The 26277-nt window shown below is 51.7% G+C and overlaps 1 protein-coding gene across 3 annotated transcripts in view; it reads left to right on the forward strand.

Annotated features, from left to right (window-relative positions):
* Nucleotides 1–5595: 5595 nt before the first annotated feature.
* Nucleotides 5596–26277, forward strand: part of PUF60 (poly(U) binding splicing factor 60) — a 30907-nt gene continuing 10225 nt past the window's right edge. The window contains exons 1-4 of one of the 3 annotated variants that reach the window (XM_075847669.1): nt 5596–5710; nt 14146–14241; nt 19932–20021; nt 20524–20574. In XM_075847669.1, the coding sequence (XP_075703784.1) occupies nt 5657–5710; nt 14146–14241; nt 19932–20021; nt 20524–20574 (291 nt within the window). In that variant the 5' untranslated portion in view covers nt 5596–5656. Of the gene's footprint in view, nt 5711–9078; nt 9258–14145; nt 14242–19931; nt 20022–20523; nt 20575–26277 lie in introns of those variants that run through there. The other 2 variants (XM_075847670.1, XM_075847671.1) reach the window with 2 other exon arrangements.

The following is a 26277-nucleotide window of genomic DNA, read 5'->3' on the forward strand; positions in this document are numbered from 1 at the left end:
TATGTGAGCAGTGTATGGGTATATTATGTGGGCAGTGTATGGGTATATTATGAGGGCAGTGTATGGGTATATTATGTGGGCAGTGTATGGGTGTATTATGTGGGCAGTGTATGGGTATATTATGTGGGCAGTGTATGGGTATATTATGTGGGCAGTGTATGGGTATATTATGTGGGCAGTGTATGGGTATATTATGAGGGCAGTGTATGGGTATATTATGTGGGCAGTGTATGGGTGTATTATGTGGGCAGTGTATGGGTATATTATGTGAGCAGTGTATGGGTGTATTATGTGGGCAGTGTATGGGTATATTATGAGGGCAGTGTATGGGTATATTATGTGGGCAGTGTATGGGTGTATTATGTGGGCAGTGTATGGGTATATTATGTGGGCAGTGTATGGGTATATTATGTGGGCAGTGTATGGGTATATTATGTGGGCAGTGTATGGGTATATTATGTGAGCAGTGTATGGGTATATTATGTGGGCAGTGTATGGGTATATTATGTGAGCAGTGTATGGGTATATTATGTGGGCAGTGTATGGGTATATTATGTGTGCAGTGTATGGGTGTATTATGTGGGCAGTGTATGGGTGTATTATGTGGGCAGTGTATGGGTATATTATGTGGGCAGTGTATGGGTATATTATGTGGGCAGTGTATGGGTATATTATGTGGGCAGTGTATGGGTATATTATGTGGGCACTGTATGGGTATATTATGTGGGCAGTGTATGGGTATATTATGTGGGCAGTGTATGGGTGTAATATGTGGGCAGTGTATGGGTATATTATGTGGGCAGTGTATGGGTATATTATGTGGGCGGTGTATGGGTGTAATATGTGGGCAGTGTATGGGTGTATTATGTGGGCAGTGTATGGGTATATTATGTGGGCAGTGTATGGGTGTATTATGTGGGCGCTGTATGGGTGTATTATGTGGGCAGTGTATGGGTATATTATGTGAGCAGTGTATGGGTATATTATGTGGGCAGTGTATGGGTATATTATGTGGGCAGTGTATGGGTGTATTATGTGGGCAGTGTATGGGTGTATTATGTGGGCAGTGTATGGGTGTATTATGTGGGCAGTGTATGGGTATATTATGTGGGCGGTGTATGGGTATATTATGTGGGCAGTGTATGGGTGTATTATGTGGGCAGTGTATGGGTGTAATATGTGGGCAGTGTATGGGTATATTATGTGGGCAGTGTATGGGTATATTATGTGGGCAGTGTATGGGTATATTATGTGGGCGGTGTATGGGTATATTATGTGGGCAGTGTATGGGTATATTATGTGGGCAGTGTATGGGTATATTATGTGGGCAGTGTATGGGTATATTATGTGGGCAGTGTATGGGTATATTATGTGGGCAGTGTATGGGTATATTATGTGGGCAGTGTATGGGTATATTATGTGGGCAGTGTATGGGTATATTATGTGGGCGCTGTATGGGTATATTATGTGAGCAGTGTATGGGTATATTATGTGGGCAGTGTATGGGTATATTATGTGGGCAGTGTATGGGTATATTATGTGGGCAGTGTATGGGTATATTATGTGGGCAGTGTATGGGTATATTATGTGGGCGGTGTATGGGTGTATTATGTGGGCAGTGTATGGGTATATTATGTGGGCAGTGTATGGGTATATTATGTGAGCAGTGTATGGGTGTATTATGTGGGCAGTGTATGGGTATATTATGTGGGCAGTGTATGGGTATATTATGTGGGCAGTGTATGGGTGTATTATGTGGGCGCTGTATGGGTGTATTATGTGGGCGCTGTATGGGTATATTATGTGAGCAGTGTATGGGTATATTATGTGGGCACTGTATGGGTATATTATGTGGGCAGTGTATGGGTATATTATGTGGGCAGTGTATGGGTATATTATGTGGGCAGTGTATGGGTATATTATGTGGGCAGTGTATGGGTGTATTATGTGGGCAGTGTATGGGTGTAATATGTGGGCAGTGTATGGGTATATTATGTGGGCAGTGTATGGGTATATTATGTGGGCAGTGTATGGGTATATTATGTGGGCGGTGTATGGGTATATTATGTGGGCAGTGTATGGGTATATTATGTGGGCAGTGTATGGGTGTATTATGTGGGCGCTGTATGGGTATATTATGTGGGCACTGTATGGGTATATTATGTGGGCACTGTATGGGTATATTATGTAGGCAGTGTATGGGTATATTATGTGGGCAGTGTATGGGTATATTATGTGAGCAGTGTATGGGTATATTATGTGGGCAGTGTATGGGTATATTATGTGGGCAGTGTATGGGTATATTATGTGGGCAGTGTATGTGTGTATTATGTGGGCAGTGTATGGGTGTATTATGTGGGCAGTGTATGGGTATATTATGTGGGCGGTGTATGGGTATATTATGTGGGCACTGTATGGGTATATTATGTGGGCAGTGTATGGGTGTATTATGTGGGCAGTGTATGGGTATATTATGTGGACAGTGTATGGGTATATTATGTGGGCAGTGTATGGGTATATTATGTGAGCAGTGTATGGGTGTATTATGTGAGCAGTGTATGGGTATATTATGTGGGCACTGTATGGGTATATTATGTGGGCACTGTATGGGTATATTATGTGGGCAGTGTATGGGTGTATTATGTGGGCAGTGTATGGGTATATTATGTGGGCAGTGTATGGGTATATTATGTGGGCAGTGTATGGGTGTATTATGTGGGCAGTGTATGGGTATATTATGTGGGCAGTGTATGGGTGTATTATGTGGGCAGTGTATGGGTGTATTATGTGGGCAGTGTATGGGTATATTATGTGGGCAGTGTATGGGTATATTATGTGAGCAGTGTATGGGTATATTATGTGAGCAGTGTATGGGTATATTATGTGGGCAGTGTATGGGTATATTATGTGGGCAGTGTATGGGTATATTATGTGGGCGGTGTATGGGTATATTATGTGGGCAGTGTATGGGTATATTATGTGGGCAGTGTATGGGTATATTATGTGGGCGGTGTATGGGTATATTATGTGGGCAGTGTATGGGTATATTATGTGGGCAGTGTATGGGTATATTATGTGGGCAGTGTATGGGTATATTATGTGGGCAGTGTATGGGTGTATTATGTGGGCAGTGTATGGGTATATTATGTGGGCAGTGTATGGGTATATTATGTGGGCAGTGTATGGGTGTATTATGTGGGCAGTGTATGGGTATATTATGTGGGCGCTGTATGGGTATATTATGTGGGCAGTGTATGGGTATATTATGTGGGCATTGTATGGGTATATTATGTGGGCAGTGTATGGGTATATTATGTGAGCAGTGTATGGGTATATTATGTGGGCAGTGTATGGGTATATTATGTGGGCATTGTATGGGTATATTATGTGGGCGGTGTATGGGTATATTATGTGGGCAGTGTATGGGTATATTATGTGAGCAGTGTATGGGTATATTATGTGGGCATTGTATGGGTATATTATGTGGGCAGTGTATGGGTATATTATGTGGGCAGTGTATGGGTATATTATGTGGGCAGTGTATAGGTGTATTATGTGGGCAGTGTATGGGTATATTATGTGGGCAGTGTATGGGTGTATTATGTGGGCAGTGTATGGGTATATTATGTGGGCAGTGTATGGGTATATTATGTGGGCAGTGTATGGGTGTATTATGTGGGCAGTGTATGGGTATATTATGTGGGCAGTGTATGGGTATATTATGTGAGCAGTGTATGGGTATATTATGTGGGCAGTGTATGGGTATATTATGTGTGTAGTGTATGGGTATATTATGTGGGCAGTGTATGGGTATATTATGTGGGCAGTGTATGGGTGTATTATGTGGGCAGTGTATGGGTGTATTATGTGGGCAGTGTATGGGTATATTATGTGAGCAGTGTATGGGTATATTATGTGGGCAGTGTATGGGAATAGTATGTGGGCAGTGTATGGGTATAGTATGTGGGCTGTGTATGGGTATATTATGTGGGCAGTGTATGGGTATATTATGTGAGCAGTGTATGGGTATATTATGTGGGCAGTGTATGGGTATATTATGTGGGCAGTGTATGGGTATATTATGTGGGCGGTGTATGGGTATATTATGTGGGCAGTGTATGGGTATATTATGTGGGCAGTGTATGGGTATATTATGTGAGCAGTGTATGGGTATATTATGTGGGCACTGTATGGGTGTATTATGTGGGCAGTGTATGGGTATATTATGTGGGCAGTGTATGGGTATATTATGTGGGCAGTGTATGGGTATATTATGTGGGCAGTGTATGGGTATATTATGTGGGCACTGTATGGGTATATTATGTGGGCAGTGTATGGGTGTATAATGTGGGCAGTGTATGGGTGTATTATGTGGGCAGTGTATGGGTATATTATGTGGGCAGTGTATGGGTATATTATGTGGGCAGTGTATGTGTGTATTATGTGGGCAGTGTATGGGTATATTATGTGGGCAGTGTATGGGTATATTATGTGGGCAGTGTATGGGTATATTATGTGGGCAGTGTATGGGTATATTATGTGGGCACTGTATGGGTATATTATGTGGGCAGTGTATGTGTGTATTATGTGGGCGCTGTATGGGTGTATTATGTGGGCAGTGTATGGGTATATTATGTGGGCAGTGTATGGGTATATTATGTGAGCAGTGTATGGGTGTATTATGTGGGCACTGTATTGGTATATTATGTGGGCAGTGTATGGGTATATTATGTGGGCAGTGTATGGGTATATTATGTGGGCAGTGTATGGGTATATTATGTGGGCAGTGTATGGGTATATTATGTGGGCGCTGTATGGGTATATTATGTGGGCAGTGTATGGGTATATTATGTAGGCAGTGTATGGGTGTATTATGTGGGCAGTGTATGGGTATATTATGTGGGCAGTGTATGGGTATATTATGTGGGCAGTGTATGGGTGTATTATGTGGGCAGTGTATGGGTATATTATGTGGGCAGTGTATGGGTATATTATGTGGGCAGTGTATGGGTATATTATGTGGGCAGTGTATGGGTGTATTATGTGGACAGTGTATGGGTGTATTATGTGGGCAGTGTATGGGTATATTATGTGGGCAGTGTATGGGTATATTATGTGGGCAGTGTATGGGTATATTATGTGGGCACTGTATGGGTGTATTATGTGGGCAGTGTATGGGTATATTATGTGGGCAGTGTATGGGTATATTATGTGTGCACTGTATGGGTATATTATGTGAGCAGTGTATGGGTATATTATGTGGGCAGTGTATGGGTATATTATGTGGGCAGTGTATGGGTGTATTATGTGGGCAGTGTATGGGTATATTATGTGGGCAGTGTATGGGTATATTATGTGGGCACTGTATAAGTATATAATAATTATGTGGGCACTGACCGTGAATGTGTTGTTATTATTATTATTTCTCCTGCCGCCATTATATAATTCAGTATTCTAGATCATGTTGACTAATTTATTTAGATTGTTATAAATAAAGTTAGATTTAAAAAAAAAAATCGTTGGTGTCGCTGTCGGAGGAAACATCGCGAGATCAGCAGCAGTCACGTGATCTGGGATTCAGTCTCGCGAGGTTTGCGGGCGGGATCTCGCGGCGTCTCCTCAGTTGCGCGCTGTTCCTCCAGCTCTCGCGATACACATGGATCTGCTGCTACTGAGCCCGGAGCATCGAATGGCGGCCGCAGTCATGCTGGTGAGTCCGAACGGGAGAACCGGGGGGTGGAGGACACGGTGGAAGAGTGGGGGAACACGGGGGTGTAATTAGGAGGGACGGGGATGGTAAGGAGGCGGTGTGAGGGGAGTTGGAAAGTGACGAGGTGTGAGGGGAGGATGGGTGGTGACGAGGTGTGAGGGGAGGATGGGTAGTGACGAGGTGTGAGGGTGGGACGTAAATATACGGAGGGTGGGGGGATGATTTGGACGGAGGGGAGAGACGAGGACTGAGGGGGAAATGGGACGACGACGAGGGGAGACGGGGGGGCGACGACGAGGGGAGACGGGGGGGCGACGACGAGGGGAGACGGGGGGTGACGACGAGGGGAGACGGGGGAACGACGGTAGACGTGGGGAGACGGGGCACGACGACGGGAGACGGAGACGGGGGAACGACGGGAGACGGGGGGGAGACGGGGGCACGACGAGGGGAGACGGGGGCACGACTAGGGGAGACGGGGGCACGACGGTAGACGTGGGGACGACGACGGGGGGAGACGGGGGCAAAACGGCGACGAGGGGAGACGGGGGCACGACTAGGTGAGACGGGGGCACGACGAGGGGAGACGGGGGCACGACGAGGGGAGACGGGGGCACGACGAGGGGAGACGGGGGCACGACGAGGGGAGACGGGGGCACGACGAGGGGAGACGGGGGCACGACGAGGGGAGACGGGGGCACGACGAGGGGAGACGGGGCACGACGAGGGGAGACGGGGGCACGACGAGGGGAGACGGGGGCACGACGAGGGGAGACGGGGGCACGACGAGGGGAGACGGGGGCACGACGAGGGGAGACGGGGGCACGACGAGGGGAGACGGGGGCACGACGAGGGGAGACGGGGGCACGACGAGGGGAGACGAGGGGAGACGGGGGCACGACGAGGGGAGACGGGGCACGACGAGGGGAGACGGGGGCACGACGAGGGGAGACGGGGGCACGACGAGGGGAGACGGGGGCACGACGAGGGGAGACGGGGGCACGACGAGGGGAGACGGGGGCACGACGAGGGGAGACGGGGGCACGACGAGGGGAGACGGGGGCACGACGAGGGGAGACGGGGGCACGACGGTAGACGTGGGGCGACGAGGGGAGACGGGGGCACGACTAGGGGAGACGGGGGCACGAGGGTAGACGTGGGGCGACGAGGGGAGACGGGGGCACGACTAGGGGAGACGGGGGCACGAGGGTAGACGTGGGGCACGACTAGGGGAGACGTGGGGACGACGAGGGGAGACGGGGGCAAAACGGCGACGAGGGGAGACGGGGGCACGACTAGGGGAGACGGCACGACGGCGACGAGGGGAGACGGGGGCACGACTAGGGGAGACGGGGGCACGACTAGGGGAGACGGGGGCACGACGGTAGACGTGGGGCGACGAGGGGAGATGGGGGCACGACGAGGGGAGATGGGGGCACGACGAGGAGATGGGGGCACGACGAGGGGAGACGGGGCACGACGGTAGACGTGGGGACGACGACGGGGGCACGACGAGGGGAGACGGGGGCACGACGAGGGGAGACGGGGGCACGACGAGGGGAGACGGGGGCACGACGGTAGACGTGGGGCGACGAGGGGAGACGGGGGCACGACGGTAGACGTGGGGCGACGAGGGGAGACGGGGGCACGACGAGGGGAGACGGGGGCACGACGAGGGGAGACGGGGGCACGACGAGGGGAGACGGGGGCACGACGAGGGGAGACGGGGGCACGACGAGGGGAGACGGGGGCACGACGGGGGCACGACGAGGGGAGACGGGGGCACGACGAGGGGAGACGGGGGCACGACGAGGGGAGACGGGGGCACGACGAGGGGAGACGGGGCACGACGAGGGGAGACGGGGGCACGACGGTAGACGTGGGGCGACGAGGGGAGACGGGGGCACGACTAGGGGAGACGGGGGCACGACGGTAGACGTGGGGAGACGGGGGCACGACTAGGGGAGACGTGGGGACGACGAGGGGAGACGGGGGCAAAACGGCGACGAGGGGAGACGGGGGCACGACTAGGGGAGACGGCACGACGGCGACGAGGGGAGACGGGGGCACGACTAGGGGAGACGGGGGCACGACGGTAGACGTGGGGCGACGAGGGGAGATGGGGGCACGACGAGGGGAGATGGGGGCACGACGAGGAGATGGGGGCACGACGAGGGGAGACGGGGCACGACGGTAGACGAGGGGAGACGGGGGCACGACGAGGGGAGACGGGGGCACGACGAGGGGAGACGGGGGCACGACGAGGGGAGACGGGGGCACGACTAGGGGAGACGGGGGCACGACTAGGGGAGACGGGGGCACGACGGTAGACGTGGGGCGACGAGGGGAGACGGGGCACGACTAGGGGAGACGGGGGCACGACGGTAGACGTGGGGCGACGAGGGGAGACGGGGGCACGACGAGGGGAGACGGGGCACGACTAGGGGAGACGGGGGCACGACGGTAGACGTGGGGACGACGAGGGGAGACGGGGGCAAAACGGCGACGAGGGGAGACGGGGGCACGACTAGGGGAGACGGCACGACGGCGACTAGGGGAGACGGGGGCACGACTAGGGGAGACGGGGGCACGACTAGGGGAGACGGGGGCACGACTAGGGGAGACGGGGGCACGACTAGGGGTGACGGGGGCACGACGGTAGACGTGGGGCGACGAGGGGAGATGGGGGCACGACGAGGGGAGACGTGGGGACGACGACGGGGGACGACGAGGGGAGACGGGGGCAAAACGGCGACGAGGGGAGACGGGGGCACGACTAGGGGAGACGGGGCACGACGGTAGACGTGGGGACGACGAGGGGAGACGGGGCACGACGGTAGACGTGGGGAGACGGGGGGGCGACGAGGGGAGACGGGGCACGATAGCGACGAGGGGAGACGGGGGCACGACTAGGGGAGACGGGGGCACGACGGTAGACGTGGGGCGACGAGGGGAGACGGGGGCACGACTAGGGGAGACGGGGGCACGACTAGGGGAGACGGGGGCACGACGGTAGACGTGGGGACGACGACGGGGACGACGAGGGGAGACGGGGGCACGACTAGGAGACGGGGCACGACGGTAGACGTGGGGACGACGACGAGGGGTGACGGGGGCACGACGGTAGACGGGGGGCGACGAGGGGAGACGGGGGGCATGACGAGGGGAGACGGGGGCATGACGAGGGGTGACGGTGGCACGACGACGAGGGGAGACGGGGCGCGACGACTACGTGGGGAGACGGGGGCACGTCGGGAGACGGGGGCGTGATGACGAGGCGAGACGGGGGACGGTGGCGCGACGACGAGGGGAGAGGGGAGACGAAGGGGTGGTGAAGAAGAGGCGTGTGGGATATCGAGGCAGAGGACGCCTCCTGAATGGTGCGGTGTAGGATGAGGGGATCTTCCTGTTGGGGGGACATGTACACTAGAATTGGCTTTAGTCCTTTATTGAACATTTGTATTGGATTTTTCGCTCCTCAACATTGAAATTGTAACCAGGAAGGGAAAGTTTTGGAATTGTGGAGATCACAGGATGGCTAGATATGGTAATGATATGGTAATGATCTGCAAATGGTAAAAACATGGAGACACAATCTTCCAGACATCTTGATTTCCTCAGTATGGAGTGTGAGCGCCACGTGCAGCGATCCCCGCACTCCCGCGCCTCGGCAGCGATCACTGAGGTTATTACTGGCTGTCTGAGGAATGTTCTGCCGCGCTGAATGCGCTTGGGCACAGAAATCATCAGGATTGGCTGCTGGCCGCACCCTGTGCAATTACCGACCAATGACGTCCCAGATGTGCTCGATGGGAGACGCTGCAGGCCATGGTACCACGTTTAGGCCACGCAGGCTGCTCACAGTAACACGCGGCCTGGCGCAGTGCTTCTGAAAAACGGCTTCTGAGAAACTTGGTGCTGTGTTTCTGGGAAACTTTGGATAAATGGCTGCACCACTGGAGCCACGACCCAATAAATGTAACGCCGAGCTGTTAGTGAAATGAAGACTAGAGGGGTCCGGCTACTGTACATTATACCACCCCACACCATAAACCCGGGAGTAGGACCGTGTGACGGTCCCTTGTGAAGGCCTCTTCATGGTGCTGCCTCTGCGTGGAACTACTGTCCCGTACTAAAGACATGATTACAGTACGGGACAGTTGTCCGGCAGCGAGGCAGGGACTCCTAGCATCGTACATCACTATGATGCTAGGAGCCCGGCTCCCTGCACTGTGTTCGGTCCGGGTCTTCCGGCCAAAATACGTTCCGTACATTACGGACGTAACATGGTCGTGTGAACCCAGCCTGAGGAGTGTATTTCTGGGGTGAGGACACAAAATGCGTCGGGTGTACTTCCAGTTGTCAGGTGCTGTGCAGCTGATTGGCTCTTGGTGTTTGTTCATCCGTGGCCGCCTCTCACCATGACATCCGAGGTTCAGGCCTTTGGGACTTTTAGCTCTATGCGCCGACTGGGTGGTAGCCGCCGGTTTTTGGCTGCATATACTGTACAGGAAACACGTCACTGATCGGCTCCTGACGGTTCCGGCTGTTATTGTCTGACTATTCTCCATATAAATAATTTATCTGAGAGACTATTCACGTGATCGGCATTAAATCCACTAATAAAAATAAGAGTGTGTCCAGTGACATTTGCCGCACCACAGGACACAATATGGCTGACGCGTTTCCCTTATTCCTGCCATAGGCTTAGATGGAACAACCCAATACAATGTCAATCAGCTGCACCTAAAGCTCCCAGGATGTTGTCTTGTATTAGTGCGGGCATGGCACGGAGCTGGGTGTTATCTTCATAAAACTATGGCACTGGTGAGAACTTTTGTGACACTATATTGTCTTTGTGGTCCCCACATAATTCAGGGGTCACTGACCGTAATATCCAATATCAGCGACGAGTTATGGAAGTAATATCCCCCATTATGTTTTTTAACGTTTGGTCGTTTCTTTGTGAAAAGAGTAAAATATTTTTTTTAAAAAACGATAAATTTGGTATCACCGTAATCGTATTGAGCCGCAAAATAAAGTTGATGTTTTTACTGCACCGGTGAAAACCAAAAAGCAATTGAGGAATCGCAGTTTTTTCCAATTTCAGCCCACAAAGAGTTATTTTTTTCAATTTACCAGTATATTATATGGTAATCCGGCGCGGGGCAGTGTGGTGGTAATACGGCGCGGGGCAGTGTGTGTGTGTGTGGTGGTAATACGGCGCGGGGCAGTGTGTGTGGTGGTAATACGGCGCGGGGCAGTGTGTGTGTGTGGTGGTAATACGGCGCGGGGCAGTGTGTGTGTCTGGTGGTAATACGGCGCTGGGCAGTGTGTGTGTCTGGTGGTAATACGGCGCGGGGCAGTGTGTGTGGTGGTAATACGGCGCGGGGCAGTGTGTGTGTGTGGTGGTAATACGGCGCGGGGCAGTGTGTGTGTGGTGGTAATACGGCGCGGGGCAGTGTGTGTGTGTGGTGGTAATACGGCGCGGGGCAGTGTGTGTGTGTGGTGGTAATGCGGGGCAGTGTGTGTGTGTGTGTGTGGTGGTAATACGGCGCGGGGCAGTGTGTGTGTGTGTGGTGGTAATATGGCGCGGGGCAGTGTGTGGTGGTAATATGGCGCAGGCAGTGTGTGGTGGTAATATGGCGCGGGGCAGTGTGTGGTGGTAATATGGCGCAGGCAGTGTGTGGTGGTAATATGGCGCGGGCAGTGTGTGTGTGTGGTGGTAATATGGCGCGGGGCAGTGTGTGTGTGTGGTGGTAATATGGCGCGGGCAGTGTGTGTGTGTGGTGGTAATGCGGGGCAGTGTGTGTGTGTGTGTGGTGGTAATACGGCGCGGGGCAGTGTGTGTGTGTGTGTGGTGGTAATACGGCGCGGGGCAGTGTGTGTGTGTGTGTGTGGTGGTAATACGGCGCGGGGCAGTGTGTGTGTGTGTGGTGGTAATATGGCGCGGGGCAGTGTGTGGTGGTAATATGGCGCAGGCAGTGTGTGGTGGTAATATGGCGCGGGGCAGTGTGTGGTGGTAATATGGCGCAGGCAGTGTGTGGTGGTAATATGGCGCGGGCAGTGTGTGTGTGTGGTGGTAATATGGCGCGGGGCAGTGTGTGTGTGTGGTGGTAATATGGCGCGGGCAGTGTGTGTGTGTGGTGGTAATGCGGGGCAGTGTGTGTGTGTGTGTGGTGGTAATACGGCGCGGGGCAGTGTGTGTGTGTGTGTGGTGGTAATACGGCGCGGGGCAGTGTGTGTGTCTGGTGGTAATACGGCGCGGGGCAGTGTGTGTGTGTGGTGGTAATGCGGGGCAGTGTGTGTGTGTGTGTGGTGGTAATACGGCGCGGGGCAGTGTGTGTGTGTGTGTGTGGTGGTAATACGGCGCGGGGCAGTGTGTGTGTGTGGTGGTAATACGGCGCGGGGCAGTGTGTGTGTGTGTGGTGGTAATACGGCGCGGGGCAGTGTGTGTGTGTGGTAATACGGCGCGGGGCAGTGTGTGTGTCTGGTGGTAATACGGCGCGGGGCAGTGTGTGTGTGGTGGTAATACGGCGCGGGGCAGTGTGTGTGTGTGGTGGTAATACGGCGCGGGGCAGTGTGTGTGTGGTGGTAATCCGGCGCGGGGCAGTGTGTGGTGGTAATATGGCGCGGGCAGTGTGTGTGGTGGTAATATGGCGCGGGGCAGTGTGTGTGTGTGGTGGTAATACGGCGCGGGGCAGTGTGTGTGGTGGTAATACGGCGCGGGGCAGTGTGTGTGTGTGGTGGTAATACGGCGCGGGGCAGTGTGTGGTGGTAATACGGCGCGGGGCAGTGTGTGGTGGTAATACGGCGCGGGGCAGTGTGTGGTGGTAATACGGCGCGGGGCAGTGTGTGGTGGTAATACGGCGCGGGGCAGTGTGTGGTGGTAATATGGCGCGGGCAGTGTGTGTGGTGGTAATATGGCGCGGGGCAGTGTGTGTGTGTGGTGGTAATACGGCGCGGGGCAGTGTGTGTGGTGGTAATACGGCGCGGGGCAGTGTGTGTGTGTGTGGTGGTAATACGGCGCGGGGCAGTGTGTGTGTGTGGTGGTAATACGGCGCGGGGCAGTGTGTGGTGGTAATACGGCGCGGGGCAGTGTGTGGTGGTAATACGGCGCGGGGCAGTGTGTGGTGGTAATATGGCGCGGGGCAGTGTGTGGTGGTAATACGGCGCGGGGCAGTGTGTGGTGGTAATACGGCGCGGGGCAGTGTGTGGTGGTAATACGGCGCGGGGCAGTGTGTGGTGGTAATACGGCGCGGGGCAGTGTGTGGTGGTAATACGGCGTGGGGCAGTGTGTGGTGGTAATGCGGGGCAGTGTGTGTGGTGGTAATACGGCGCGGGGCAGTGTGTGGTGGTAATGCGGGGTGGTGTGTGTGGTGGTAATATGGCGCGGGCAGTGTGTGTGGTGGTAATATGGCGCGGGGCAGTGTGTGTGTGTGGTGGTAATATGGCGCGGGGCAGTGTGTGGTGGTAATACGGCGCGGGGCAGTGTGTGGTGGTAATATGGCGCGGGGCAGTGTGTGGTGGTAATATGGCGCGGGGCAGTGTGTGGTGGTTATACGGCGCGGGGCAGTGTGTGGTGGTAATATGGCGCGGGGCAGTGTGTGGTGGTTATACGGCGCGGGCAGTGTGTGGTGGTAATATGGCGCGGGGCAGTGTGTGGTGGTAATATGGCGCGGGGCAGTGTGTGGTGGTAATATGGCGCGGGGCAGTGTGTGGTGGTAATATGGCGCGGGGCAGTGTGTGGTGGTAATACGGCGCGGGGCAGTGTGTGGTGGTAATACGGCGCGGGGCAGTGTGTGGTGGTTATACGGCGCGGGGCAGTGTGTGGTGGTAATATGGCGCGGGGCAGTGTGTGGTGGTAATACGGCGCGGGGCAGTGTGTGGTGGTAATACGGCGCGGGGCAGTGTGTGGTGGTAATACGGCGCGGGGCAGTGTGTGGTGGTAATGCGGCGCGGGGCAGTGTGTGGTTGTAATTGATGAAGGTGAATGGTTTGTATACTGGGAATGTAATGAATAGGACAATCTGGAGATTCTCCTTCACCCACGTTATGGCGCCTCCCGCTGGCTGTAGGGTGGTCCACAGGTATATAATGCAGATGTAGCCCATACTCCCTGCTGTATATACAGGACTGGGCGCTGCTTGGAGGTGGATATTTGTATTTCTGAATGATAACTACATGGAAGTGATGACCGAAGCCGCTAATAATTGTACTTGGTGTCTGCTGAAGCCGGACAATGGCGCCACACTCGTCCGGAAACACATCCTACCCACCCGATCCGTATCCGCCTCGTGTACCCCGTGCACCGGCCGCATTGTCAGATTTGAATATTCCCCGTCTGTTCTTGGTCAGGTGATGCGCTGATATCTGTCATGTGACATCCATTGTGTGTATCGCATTTCTAATTTGCTTTTTTTTCTACATTCCAGGGCGGTGACTCCATTAAATTGGAAAATGGACAGAGCACCTCGTCTAAGCTCGGGCTCCCCCCTCTCACCCTGGAGCAGCAGGAGGCGTTACAGAAGGTGAGCCCCCACCCCCCTACCTAGAGTGCCCTGATATAATTCACTGTACACATGAAGCCCCCCACACATTGCCCCTGTGTCCTTCCGCTCGCTTCTTCTTATGGGTGGGATCGGAATGGAAAGTGTCTATAATCTGTCGGTGATGATTCGCTGTCACGTCGTCCCCTCGGCTGCTGCAGTTCGGAGTTTTCTACTTAACAGGGTTTTCTAGGAAAGTAAAAAGTACTAATAAAACCTACATGTTATGATGACGTTCTTGCTGATGTCACTTGAGGCGACTCTGCCGGCTGCACCAATGATGCGCTGAGCCAGGGGCGAATACTCGTCTCCTCCGTTTTCTATTATCTCTCTGTTATCTGCCGAAGCTGCAGGAGCCTGGGGTTTATCTATAGCCTGCGCTATATGTGTGCCCGTACCCGCTGATCACGACGGGAGCGGCCGACTTCTGTTATTATCAGCATATTTCATTTCACGTTGTCCAATCCCTTTCGATCTGCTGGAAATCGATTTCTGTCTTGCAGGGCTCTAGATATAAAAGTCTTTACAAAAATCTTTCCAATTTACCATTCACACAATTTTTGTCTGCAAAGAATCATTTTCCATCCTGATCTGAAGATTTGTCAGAACTGTTATCTGCAGGTAGGATGGGCCGCCCGCGCACCCCTGGGTTTACCATCGGAGCGGTGTCTATATCTGGTCTGTTGGGCTGTCTCTACACGCTGCGATGGTCGTCTCCACGTGTTTATAATCCTAGACAATCACTTTTGATAGTAAAATTTCGATCATGGATCCACATATCGCTGTGGGCACATACAATGCATTATGGGTCATTTATACTAGTGGCTAAACCGTGAGCGCAACACGTAAGTGTAAAGGTGCGCATGAGCTGGTCATAAACATGAGAACGTTACAGGGGGGGGGGTCAATCGAAGGTTTGATGTGTGGATTTCAATACGCCCGATCCTCTTCCCGCGGTTGACGAGCTGCTGCCGGAATAGTCTGGGGGACGGGTGTCCGGCAGCGGCTTTTCCCCCATACCCAATTAAATAGAAATGCCCGCTGGGCCGAGACGATGCGCGTGTTAATGGCGGAGTCCGAAGAAATGGTCGATCAAGCGTTCGCCCGACCGTTACCTGATGTGTGCGGCCGGTTTAACCGTTTACTCGGATCTTCTTTTAGGATAAGACCGATGATGAGGTTGTACCTGGTTTAGATGCCGGTTACGCGCTACAATCCTGTTCATAACGGCGACTGGCAGACATTTCTAACGCTCGCCATACGCTTTGGACAGCTATCGGCTGAAACTCATTCTGCCGGCCGCTATTCCTCCTCCACCCCTCCCCCGTATGCACGCTCGGTCAAGCATACGGGAGTACAAATAAAAGGATCGGACACGTGGGAATGCACCAGCCCGATCCTTATCTCTCCCACGTCTGCTAGCAGGGGAGAGTTGGGACACCACCGTACACATCAGATGGATGGCAAGTCCCTCCGGAATCCCTCATCTAATGTGTACGGCGCCTCGTGTGTCACATCTGGCAGGTTTCAATCAAACCGAAATCTGTTTCCAAAGTCTCCGTAAAGCCGACCATACACACTAGAGAAGTCGTCTGAACCCACAATCCAATATGTACGGGGTCTACCAACGCTCCCCTGATGCCAAATGTTGGGGTGTAAAGGGATCGGGCATGTTAGATCCATTATTCCTGTGGATATAAGCAGCTGCCAGAGGGGGGGTCTGGAGGGGGCAACACAGGTGTCTGGTGGAGGAGGGGGGCCCGACACTGGAGGAGGGGGGCCCGACACTGGAGGAGGGGGGCCCGACACTGGAGGAGGGGGGCCCGACACTGGAGGAGGGGGGGCCCGACACTGGAGGAGGGGGGGCCCGACACTGGAGGAGGGGGGGCCCGACACTGGAGGAGGGGGGGCCCGACACTGGAGGAGGGGGGGCCCGACACTGGAGGAGGGGGGCCCCGACACTGGAGGAGGGGGGCCCGACACTGGAGGAGGGGGGCCCGACACTGGAGGAGGGGGGGCCCGACACTGGAGGAGGGGGGGCCCGACACTGGAGGAGGGGAGAGATCTGTCAGTGGTTTGTTCCCCTCTCCCTAGTACAATAAACCTGCCGAGACTGAGCGGAGCGCCGCAGGTTTATGGTGGAGTTGGGGCTGTCTAAAGTGTGTGGCTGATTAACCCCTTCCCACCGCAGCCCTTTTTCAGATTTTCATTTTCGTTTTTTCCTCTCCACCTTCCAGAAGGTATAGTCCTATGAGGGCTTGATTTTTGCGGGATGAGTTGCCGTTTTTCGTAGCACCATTTATTTTGCCGTATAATGCACTAAAACGGGAAAAAAATTATTTGTGGGGTAGAAAATGAAAAAAACAGCGATTCCTCCATGTTTTTTTTGCGCGCCGTTTTTACGGAATTCACTGTGCAATTAAAACAACATGTTATCTTTATTCTGCGGGTCAATACGATTACGGCGATACCAAATATAGATCGTTATTTCTATATTTTACTACTTTTACAAGTAAAAACCGAAGTGTAAAAAATAAACTTTATTTTGTGTCGCCAAATTCCGAGAGACGTAAGTTTTTTTTTATTTTTTCGTCTATTACGTGGTATGAGGGCTTATTTTTTGCGGGATAAGATGTAGTTTATAATAATACCATATTGCGGTACATGCGACGGTTTGATCACTTTTTATTTCATTTTTTGTGGGAGATGAGGTGACCAAAAAATAGAGATTCTGGCGTTTACAATTACGGCGTTCACCGTGCGGGTTAAATAACGATATATTGTAATAGTTCAGACTTTTACGGACGCGGCGATACCAATTATGTTTTTATTTATTTATTTTTTTACTATGCTCTAGGGGGATAATGGGAAAAGGGTTGTTTTTTTTTTTAACTTCTAATATTTTTTATTTAATTTTTTTACACAAAAAAAACTAACTCATTTTTACTTTTTTTATTAGTCCCCCTCAGGGACTTCAACCATTGCTTTGCAGGGGGCGCGATGAGCTGTTAGAGGGGGTCGCTCCCTTTTTCTAACTATTTAAATTGACCGCAGCATTTAACGAGTTAAACGTGCAGGATCGCGCTCGAGTGCCATGCCGCTCGTCACTCTGAAGTGTCGGCTGTAACAAACAGCCGACACCGGCATCGTATGAAGCGGGGTCACTCAGTGAGCACGCTCCATACTTCCCCCTACCCGACTTTGGCGTATGGATATGTCAAATGTCGGGAAGGGGTTAAGCGATGACTGACCGGCCGTCATGTTGTCGTTTTTCGGTTAGTCATTGGCTGAAACTTTGCGGTATTTGTTGGGGCCGGCGTTTCATGTCTTAATCTGAAGTGTGAAGTAAAATGCATTCTCTCTATTGAGGTGTGAACGCCTCTTAATAGATTTGGCGCATCTTGGGCTGTGTTGGCGCCAGAAAAGGAAACCTACGTCCGCTATGAACAGAACAGGCCATAGATTTGTGCCGCATTATGCGCTATTTTCTGGCTTTAAACTAAATAAATGTCGCACTGCTGTTGGCTACGCCCCCTCTCACGAAGCCCCGCCTACTTTTCTCACCATTTTTCAAAAGCCGGGAGAAGGAGAGCGGTCACAAATTATAGCGAAAGTTTAGCGTGCGCCGTCATTTGTTACTTTTTCTACACCAAATCCATTGATAAATCTCCCCCGTGTGCGGCGTGACCGGCTAATTGTTCACCACTGGTTGTTTTTGTGTTTTGTTGTTTGTTTTTTTTTTGTTAGTGTCCTGTACGGCCAGTACGGTCTGGGTTATTGGTTGGATCGTTCCTATAAACTATACGACAAACTTGTTTGTCTGGGCGGTAGAGGGGTCAGCGTGGGGGATAGAGGGGGTCAGCGTGGGGGATAGAGGGGGTCAGCGTGGGGGATAGAGGGGGTCAGCGTGGGGGATAGAGGGGTCAGCGTGGGGGATAGAGGGGTCAGCGTGGGGGATAGAGGGGTCAGCGTGGGGGATAGAGGGGTCAGCGTGGGGGCTAGAGGGGTCAGCGTGGGGGATAGAGGGGGTCAGCGTGGGGGATAGAGGGGGTCAGCGTGGGGGATAGAGGGGGTCAGCGTGGGGGATAGAGGGGGTCAGCGTGGAGGATAGAGGGGTCAGCGTGGAGGATAGAGGGGTCAGCGTGGGGGATAGAGGGGGTCAGTAGAGGGGGTCAGCGTGGGGGATAGAGGGGTCAGAGTGGGGGATAGAGGGGGTCAGAGTGGGGGATAGAGGGGGTCAGCGTGGGGGATAGAGGGGGTCAGCGTGGGGGATAGAGGGGTCAGCGTGGGGGATAGAGGGGTCAGCGTGGGGGATAGAGGGGGTCAGCGTGGGGGATAGAGGGGGTCAGCGTGGGGGCTAGAGGGGTCAGCGTGGGGGCTAGAGGGGTCAGCGTGGGGGCTAGAGGGGTCAGCGTGGGGGATAGAGGGGGTCAGCGTGGGGGATAGAGGGGGGATGGAGGGGTCAGCGTGGGGGATGGAGGGGGTCAGCGTGGGGGCATTGAGGGGTCAGCGTGGGGGCATTGAGGGGTCAGCGTGGGGGGATGGAGGAGTCAGAGTGGGGGATGGAGGAGTCAGAGTGGGGGATGGAGGTATCGGGCAGGGACTTTTTCATTTTATATCTAATAAACATTGGCACGCTCAGCTAAGGCCCCATCCAGACAAACATATTTTTGCGGGTGAATTGCGTCCCCATTTCTTTCAATGGGCCCATGCACAGGACCGTGGTTTCCATGGTCTGTGCAGGAGCCTGGACCGCAAAAAGAACGGACATGTCTTATTACGGTCGTGTTTTGCGGTCCAGGCTCATAGAAATGAATGCTTGCGGCCATGGGCACGGTACACGATTTGCGTGCAGCACGCGGGTTACACCATCGCCGTCCGAGCCGCAGATCACGGCTGCACACACCACTACGGTGCATGAGGCCTCAGGTTTATGGTGGAGTCGGGAGAAATCGAGGCCGGCTGTACGGCTTTACTCTCATGTTTATGACCGGCTTATGATGGAGCGGTTTTCTGCAGACCATTATCTATGTCTGATCTTTTCTGAGCGTGTGCGAGCGGCTTAACAGTCCTGAAAGTGATTTGATTTGGTGACCGGTTCATTTTCTCCTCTGGGATGTTTCTAATAATGAGAGCCAGACCTGCAATGTGGAAGGTTTAGTGGATCTCTCCATGTGTTTACCTTGCTGTGTATATCTTACTGTGTGCACTGTGGTGAGCGGCGGCCAGGCCTCCTGTAGTTTGTGGTCCGGTCCTGAAGGTAGGTACGCCCGCCACCCGTCCTTGTACTAGTGTAGACACTGGCCGCCATGTCAGAAACATGAACGGCTATTGTCGCTGAAGCCGCTAAAACAAGCGCCAGAACCTCCTTGGGCTTCTCCCGCTTCTATTTTGTAGAGCTCCCCCATTGCTGGACGACCACCGTGAGTGGGACAGGTGACCCGGCTTGGATGAGGAGGATGACCCTCCTGGCCCAAGTCCTAGAGAGGTAAGGTGAGGGCGCCCTGTAGTGCAGAGTGGCGCTGGGCCGAAGTTTGCGCTGCCGGACGTGGAAACGAGCGTCGCCGCCTGGCGTCCTATCTGTCGAGGTGTCTGCTGGGATTGCTGTGAGGACGTTGTGATTATGTCTGCGCTTTTCTCTCTTCTCACGTCTGTTCATGGCTTCTTCATAGGCAAAGAAATACGCAATGGAACAAAGTATCAAGAGCGTGCTCGTGAAACAAACCATCGCCCATCAGCACCAGCAGCTCACCAACCTTCAGGTGAGGCGCCCGTCATACCCCCATGCCAGGCCAGCATTGCATCTCCCAGGCTCAATGGCTGAGAACTGGGCAACGATATGAAATGGTGTCACACATGTTTTATTTTTCTTCCCCTTCTTTCTGTGGCTTTTAATGTTTATCGTGATGTGGATTATTTTTGTGACACTTTGAGAGTGAAGTTTATAACTCAGAGAGGTCCTGTCCCCACCCCCGCCCTGCTGGGTGAATGCCACCTCCACCTATAGACTATTGTATGTGGGTTGTTTTCCTCCTATGGCTCTATGCCCCCCCCCCACCCTGTCCCGACGCCCCCACCCCTCCCCATTCATGGGATGTGATTTAATAGTAGTCAATAAGCCCCCCCTTCCCGGAGGAAAACCCAGAATTCTCTCCCCATTATTTCTACAGGTTCTCTGTTACTTGTGTCTACTTGAATCTAGAGCAGAGAACAATCTACACAGAAAGCGGCAGCGGACTGAACTCTGTCTTTACTGTCTTTCAGATGGCAGCAGTGACAATGAGCTTTGGAGATCCACTCTCACCTTTACAATCGGTCAATAGAAATATTCACTTCTTCTGGGGCACCATTCCTGTGTTGTGGGAGGAGGGCGGCGGGCTGTTTATATCTTCCTGTGGTGGGAGGGGGGGGACGTGGCTCCTATACTGGGGGGCTTTACATTTATAGACCTGTCATGAAATGCATGTAACTGTCCTAGAAATGAAGCTTATTCTCACCTGGAGGCTGAAGGTAAGGGGTTAACACGGCAGGCCTAGGAGAGCAGAGGATCACGGCACTGGGACGTGTTTGACGTGACCTCTAATCATCATGTAAAGTCTCCATTTACACTTTCTTTTATTTTATTTTTAAGTTCCGTCCTCCCAACCCCGTCCATACCGGCCTAAATACGTCATGAGGAGGATCCCTAGGACAGGTGCCCGGCCAGGGCTTCAGAGGGGGGAGATGTCTATGTGTTATACAGTCGGGTACAGAAGTGTTTGGAGGTCGACGCCGTGTTCACCACCACAATGGAGACTTTCAGCTTTAATTCAAGGCGTTTAACAAGATTCTTACGTTAACCGATTAGGAATGGCGGCCGTTTTTTTTCCACAGCCCTCCACGTTCAGTGTCTAAAGCAATTAAACGAGTGATAAGCGGTGCCATGGCCGGGCGCAGCCTGATCCCTCAATTCATGACATATTGAGTTGATACAAGGTCTGGAGTTGATTCCAAGCGCTCAATTTGCAATTCGTAGCTGTTTATGGGAAATATGCGGCCCAAAGAGGTGTCGATGCGAGTGAAGGCGGCCGTCATTAGGCTGATAACAGACAACAAACCTATCCGATATAGCGGAAACTTCAGGAGTGACCAATACACCAACATAAAGGAAAAAAGCGTACTGGGAGCTCAGCGACACCGAGACCCCAGAGGACACCGAGACCCCAGAGGACACCGAGACCCCAGAGGACACCGAGACCCCAGAGGACACCGAGACCCCAGAAGACACCGAGACCCCAGAAGACACTGCGTGGAGGATCCGGAATTCCTCCTCTTCACATCTAGACCAGTCACGAAGGCCCCGTGCACACAAACGTATTTTTGCGGCCTCAAATCTGCGGGTGAATTGCGGCCCCACTCATTTCAATGGGCCCATGCACACGACCCCGTGGTTTCCACGCTGCGTGCATTGCCCAGAAGCCAGGACTTAGAAATGAATGCACGTGGCAATGTGCACGGCCCGTGATTTGCGGGTGACACTCCGCGGCCGTCCGTCCCAAAAATCAGGGCCCGGGCATATCACTACGGTCGTGTACACGAGGCCTCACACTCTGAAGGAGGTCGCCCATCATCATCATCACCGTCTACAATCAAGAGATGTCTTCATGAATGTGAATACAGAGGATTTATCTCGAGATGCAACTGCTGGTAACACCAAAGACCGGATTACACCGTCTGGGACAAGAGGGCATGAAGTATCACACATCATCTGTCACCCATGGTGGGGGCCGGGCTATGACATGGGCATGTATGGTGCCAGTGGAGCTGGCCCGCTGGTGTTAGTTGATGATGTGACTGCGGATAGAAGGAGCAGGATGAATTCTGAAGTGTATCGAGCGACACTTTCTGCTCTTCAGTCGCCTGCTGCAAAACTGATCGGACGGCGCTTCACCGCACAGAAGGAGAAAGACCCAGAACATTCCGCGAAAGCAACGCAAGAGCTTCCAAATACAAGGGATGGAAGATCCTCCAGTGACCACCGGACCTCAACACGAAGGAGCAATTCACTCATTGAAGGAGAGAGAGACCCAAACAAGCAGAAGAGACACAGCATCTCGAGGCGGAAACTCCAGTGTGGTGATGTCCAGGGATCCGGACTCCAGTGTGGTGATGTCCAGGGATCCGGACTCCAGTGTGGTGATGTCAATGGATCCGGACTCCAGTGTGGTGATGTCCATGGATCCGGACTCCAGTGTGGTGATGTCCATGGATCCGGACTCCAGTGTGGTGATGTCCATGGATCCGGACTCCAGTGTGGTGATGTCCATGGATCCGGACTCCAGTGTGGTGATGTCCATGGATCCGGACTCCAGTGTGGTGATGTCCATGGATCCGGACTCCAGTCACTGACCACCTCCAAGTATCAACAAGAATCCTGATATTCATCATCATCTTACTTTCTCCAATTACTTTACTGAACATGGAGGGACTGTGTAAAAAATGGCTGAAATTCCTAAACGGTTAATTCAAGATTCTTGCTAAACCCCTTGACTTAAAGGGTTTATCGGGTCAATGGATGTGAGTGAAGTGGGGACTTCCAGCTTTAAAGGGGTTATCCAGGTTCTTTTAAAATTAATGGCCTATCCTTTGGATAGGCCATCAATATTAGACCGGTGGGGGTCCAACTGTCCCATTGCTCCCCCACCTATCTAATATTGATGGCCTATCCTAGGCAAAGGCCATACATTTTAATAACCTGGATAATCCCTTTAAAGCTGAAAGTCTCCACTTCACTTACATCCATTGATGGGGTCTACAAAGGCAAAATGTTAAACATTGTGTGACTGTCCAAATATCTATCAATCTCCTATCTATCTATCTATCTATCTATCTATCTATCTATCTATCTATCTATCTATCTTGTCTCTTCTTAAATAGTCACACCCTGCACTTAAAGGGGGTGTCCAGTTGTAGAAAATCATGGCTGCTTTCTACCAAAGACTGCACCACCCCGGTCTACAGGTTGTGTGTGGCATTACAGCTCAGCCACATTCACTCCATTGGAGTTGAGCTGCGATACCAGGCACAACCCATAGACCGGTGGGACTGTTTTTGGAAGAAAGCCGCCATGTATTTCTTAACCTCTATACAAGCAGGTGTATATGGACAGTGACACAATCTTTAGCTTTTTGTCTCTGTACAATGTATATATTCAATCCTCTGCATATTACATTGTCAGTAGCCATTCTCAAGAATCAGCCTCCTGCAGTTATGTGCTTATAATAATCCAAGTGCTGTTTACTGATCTGTGCTCCCTGTGTAGAACTCCTAGGCCCCATGGACACGAACATGTTTTTGCGGCCGCAATTCACAGGTGAATCGCGGTCCTATTCATTTCTATGGGCCCATGCACACGACCATGGTTTCCACGTTCCTTGCATTGCCCGGAGCCTGGACCCCAAAAAGATAGGACATGTCTTAGTACGGCCGCATTTTGGGGTCCAGGCTCATCGAAATCAACGTGCACGCCCCTGATTTGCGGATGACACTCTGCGGCCGTCCGAGACGCAAATCACGGGCCATGCACATCACTACGGTCGTGTGCATGAGGCCTTAAAGTGTGAGTCCTCTAAATGTGATTAAAAAAAACAGTAAAATTTTGTTTGAACAGGCTCTGTCACCACATTATAAGTGGCCCCTCTTCTACATAATATGATAGGCGCTGTAATGTAGATAACAGTGGTCCTAGTAATAAAGAGGCTGTCACCACATTATAAGTGGCCTATCTTCTACATAATATGATCGGCGCTGTAATGTAGATAACAGTGGTCCTAGTAATAAAGAGGCTGTCACCACATTATAAGTGGCCTATCTTCTACATAATATGATCGGCGCTGTAATGTAGATAACAGTGGTCCTAGTAATAAAGAGGCTGTCACCACATTATAAGTGGCCTATCTTCTACATAATATAATCGGCGCTGTAATGTAGATTACAGCAGTGTTTTTTATTTCACACACAAACGTTACCAAAGTGTCAGGAATGTGAATAGACATCCCGTCCTGGCTGGAGGTGATGTCTATTCACTGTCAAGACACTTCAGTAACGTTAATGTGTGAGTAAGTGACTGCACAGCATGATCTAGCAAGATCACTATGTGCTGAGTAAATGAATGGAGAGAAGTGTATGATGCTGATTGGTCAGCGTCACACATTCCTCTGTACAACGCCCACTTGGTCAAAAAGTAAAAACACGCCCAGTTGGGCATTAAGAAAGACATTAGCATAAATCTAAAATGGGTCATAACTACGTCAAAATTGATATTTTTTCTAAATAAAATACACTGCTGTAATCTACATTACAGCGCCGATCATATTATGTAGAAGATAGGCCACTAATAATCTGGTGACAGAGACTCTTTAATCTATTTATTTGTGGATACACTGAGCACATACATTACTTATCCTGTACTGATCCTGGGTTACATCCTGTATTATACTCCAGAGCTGCACTCACTATTCTGCTGGTGGAGTCACTGTGTACATACATTATATTACTTATCCTGTACTGATCCTGAGTTATATCCTGTATTATACTCCAGAGCTGCCCTCACTATTCTGCTGGTGGAGTCACTGTGTACATACATTACATTACTTATCCTGTACTGATCCTGAGTTATATCCTGTATTATACTCCAGAGCTGCACTCACTATTCTGCTGGAGAGTCACTGTGTACATACATTACATTACTTATCCTGTACTGATCCTGGGTTACATCCTGTATTATACTCCAGAGCTGCACTCACTATTCTGCTGGTGGAGTCAATGTGTACATACATTACATTACTTATCCTGTACTGATCCTGAGTTACATCCTATATTATACTCCAGAGCTGCACTCCCTATTCTGCTGGTGGAGTCACCGTGTACATACATTACATTATTTATCCTGTACTGATCCTGAGTTACATCCTGTATTATACTCCAGAGCTGCACTCACTATTCTGCTGGTGGAGTCACTGTGTACATACATTACTTATCCTGTACTGATCCTGAGTTACATCCTGTATTATACTCCAGAGCTGCATTCACTATTCTGCTGGTGGAGTCACTGTGCACATACATTACATTACTTATCCTATACTGATCCCGAGTTACATCCTGTATTATACTCCAGAGCTGCACTCACTATTCTGCTGGTGGAGTCACCGTGTACATACATTACATTATTTATCCTGTACTGATCCTGAGTTACATCCTGCATTATACTCCAGAGCTGCACTCACTATTCTGCTGGTGGAGTCACTGTGCACATACATTACATTACTTATCCTGTACTGATCCCGAGTTACATCCTGTATTATACTCCAGAGCTGCACTCACTATTACATTACTTATCCTGTACTGATCCTGAGTTACATCCTGTATTATACTCCAGAGCTGCACTCACTATTACATTACTTATCCTGTACTGATCCTGAGTTACATCCTGTATTATACTCCAGAGCTGCACTCCCTATTCTGCTGGTTGTAGACAGACAACCTGTAGCTTAGCTGAGCTGATATCATGCAGGGGGCAGTTCTCTCCCTACATCACATGACTGTACAGTGTTTGGTGTAGAGATTACACTTTACAGAATGTAACCAGAACACGCTCTGTAAAGACACTGAACAAGCAGGTAGTGCTTGTAGATTTCAGCATGTAGGTTAGTTCTATATATACACTGTATAATGTTGGTCTGATGTGGACATGTGATATAAAGGGGTTCTCTGGGATTTAACAATGAATATGTTTCATGTATAAGGGATATTCCACTTTTATTAACCTGCTTTATATAATGTGAGTAGCTGCGGTGTGTAAGTCCGGCCTTTAAGTGAGATCTTTATCGTCCGGTAGACACTATAGCAGCTTCTATACCTTCCTGTGGGGAACGACCTGTGTACAAATCAAGTGTTTGACATTGGGGAACGTGTTGTCCTCCGCTCTTCAGAACGGAGTACATGGGGATGGAGCTGTAACAGCCACTAGACAGCAGCACA

The sequence above is a fragment of the Rhinoderma darwinii genome, assembly GCF_050947455.1.
Source record: "Rhinoderma darwinii isolate aRhiDar2 chromosome 5 unlocalized genomic scaffold, aRhiDar2.hap1 SUPER_5_unloc_55, whole genome shotgun sequence".
Lineage (NCBI taxonomy): Eukaryota > Metazoa > Chordata > Amphibia > Anura > Rhinodermatidae > Rhinoderma > Rhinoderma darwinii.